Genomic DNA, 323 nt, shown 5'->3' with positions numbered 1-323 from the left:
TGTAGGTGTGCAGGCGGCGGCGGATGTCGGCCACCGCCACCCACTTCTCGATGGCGCTGACCCGCGCCCCCAGCTCCTCGTTCCGCAGGATCTCCGAGGCGATCAGGTTGCTGACCTGGGGACGAGGGGGTCACAGCTGTCAGGGTGACTCTGGGGCACAGCTACACCCGCCCTCCATGCAACAGAGTCACAGGGTGGTTTGGCTTGGAAAAGAGCTTCAAAAATCATCCAGTCCAACCCTTCCCCAGCACTGCCAGGTCCCCACTGCCCCGTGTCCCTCACAACACATCTCCACGGCTTGAAAACCCCTCCCGGGGCGGGGA

The 323-nt window shown here is 63.8% G+C and overlaps 1 protein-coding gene across 1 annotated transcript in view; it reads right to left on the bottom strand.

Moving 5' to 3' along the window:
- Positions 1–323, bottom strand: part of LOC103770727 (ras-specific guanine nucleotide-releasing factor 1-like) — a gene marked incomplete at both ends in the record, with an annotated part of 5,672 nt that overhangs the window by 2,022 nt on the left and 3,327 nt on the right. Inside the window, one exon of the mRNA XM_008937999.1 lies at positions 12–115. Coding sequence (XP_008936247.1) covers positions 12–115 — 104 coding nt within the window. The remainder of the gene's footprint in view (positions 1–11; positions 116–323) is intronic.

This window comes from Merops nubicus, unplaced genomic scaffold (assembly GCF_000691845.1).
Source record: "Merops nubicus isolate BGI_N331 unplaced genomic scaffold, ASM69184v1 scaffold29013, whole genome shotgun sequence".
NCBI classification, from domain to species: Eukaryota; Metazoa; Chordata; class Aves; order Coraciiformes; family Meropidae; genus Merops; species Merops nubicus.
This window is presented reverse-complemented; position numbering and strand designations above follow the sequence as displayed.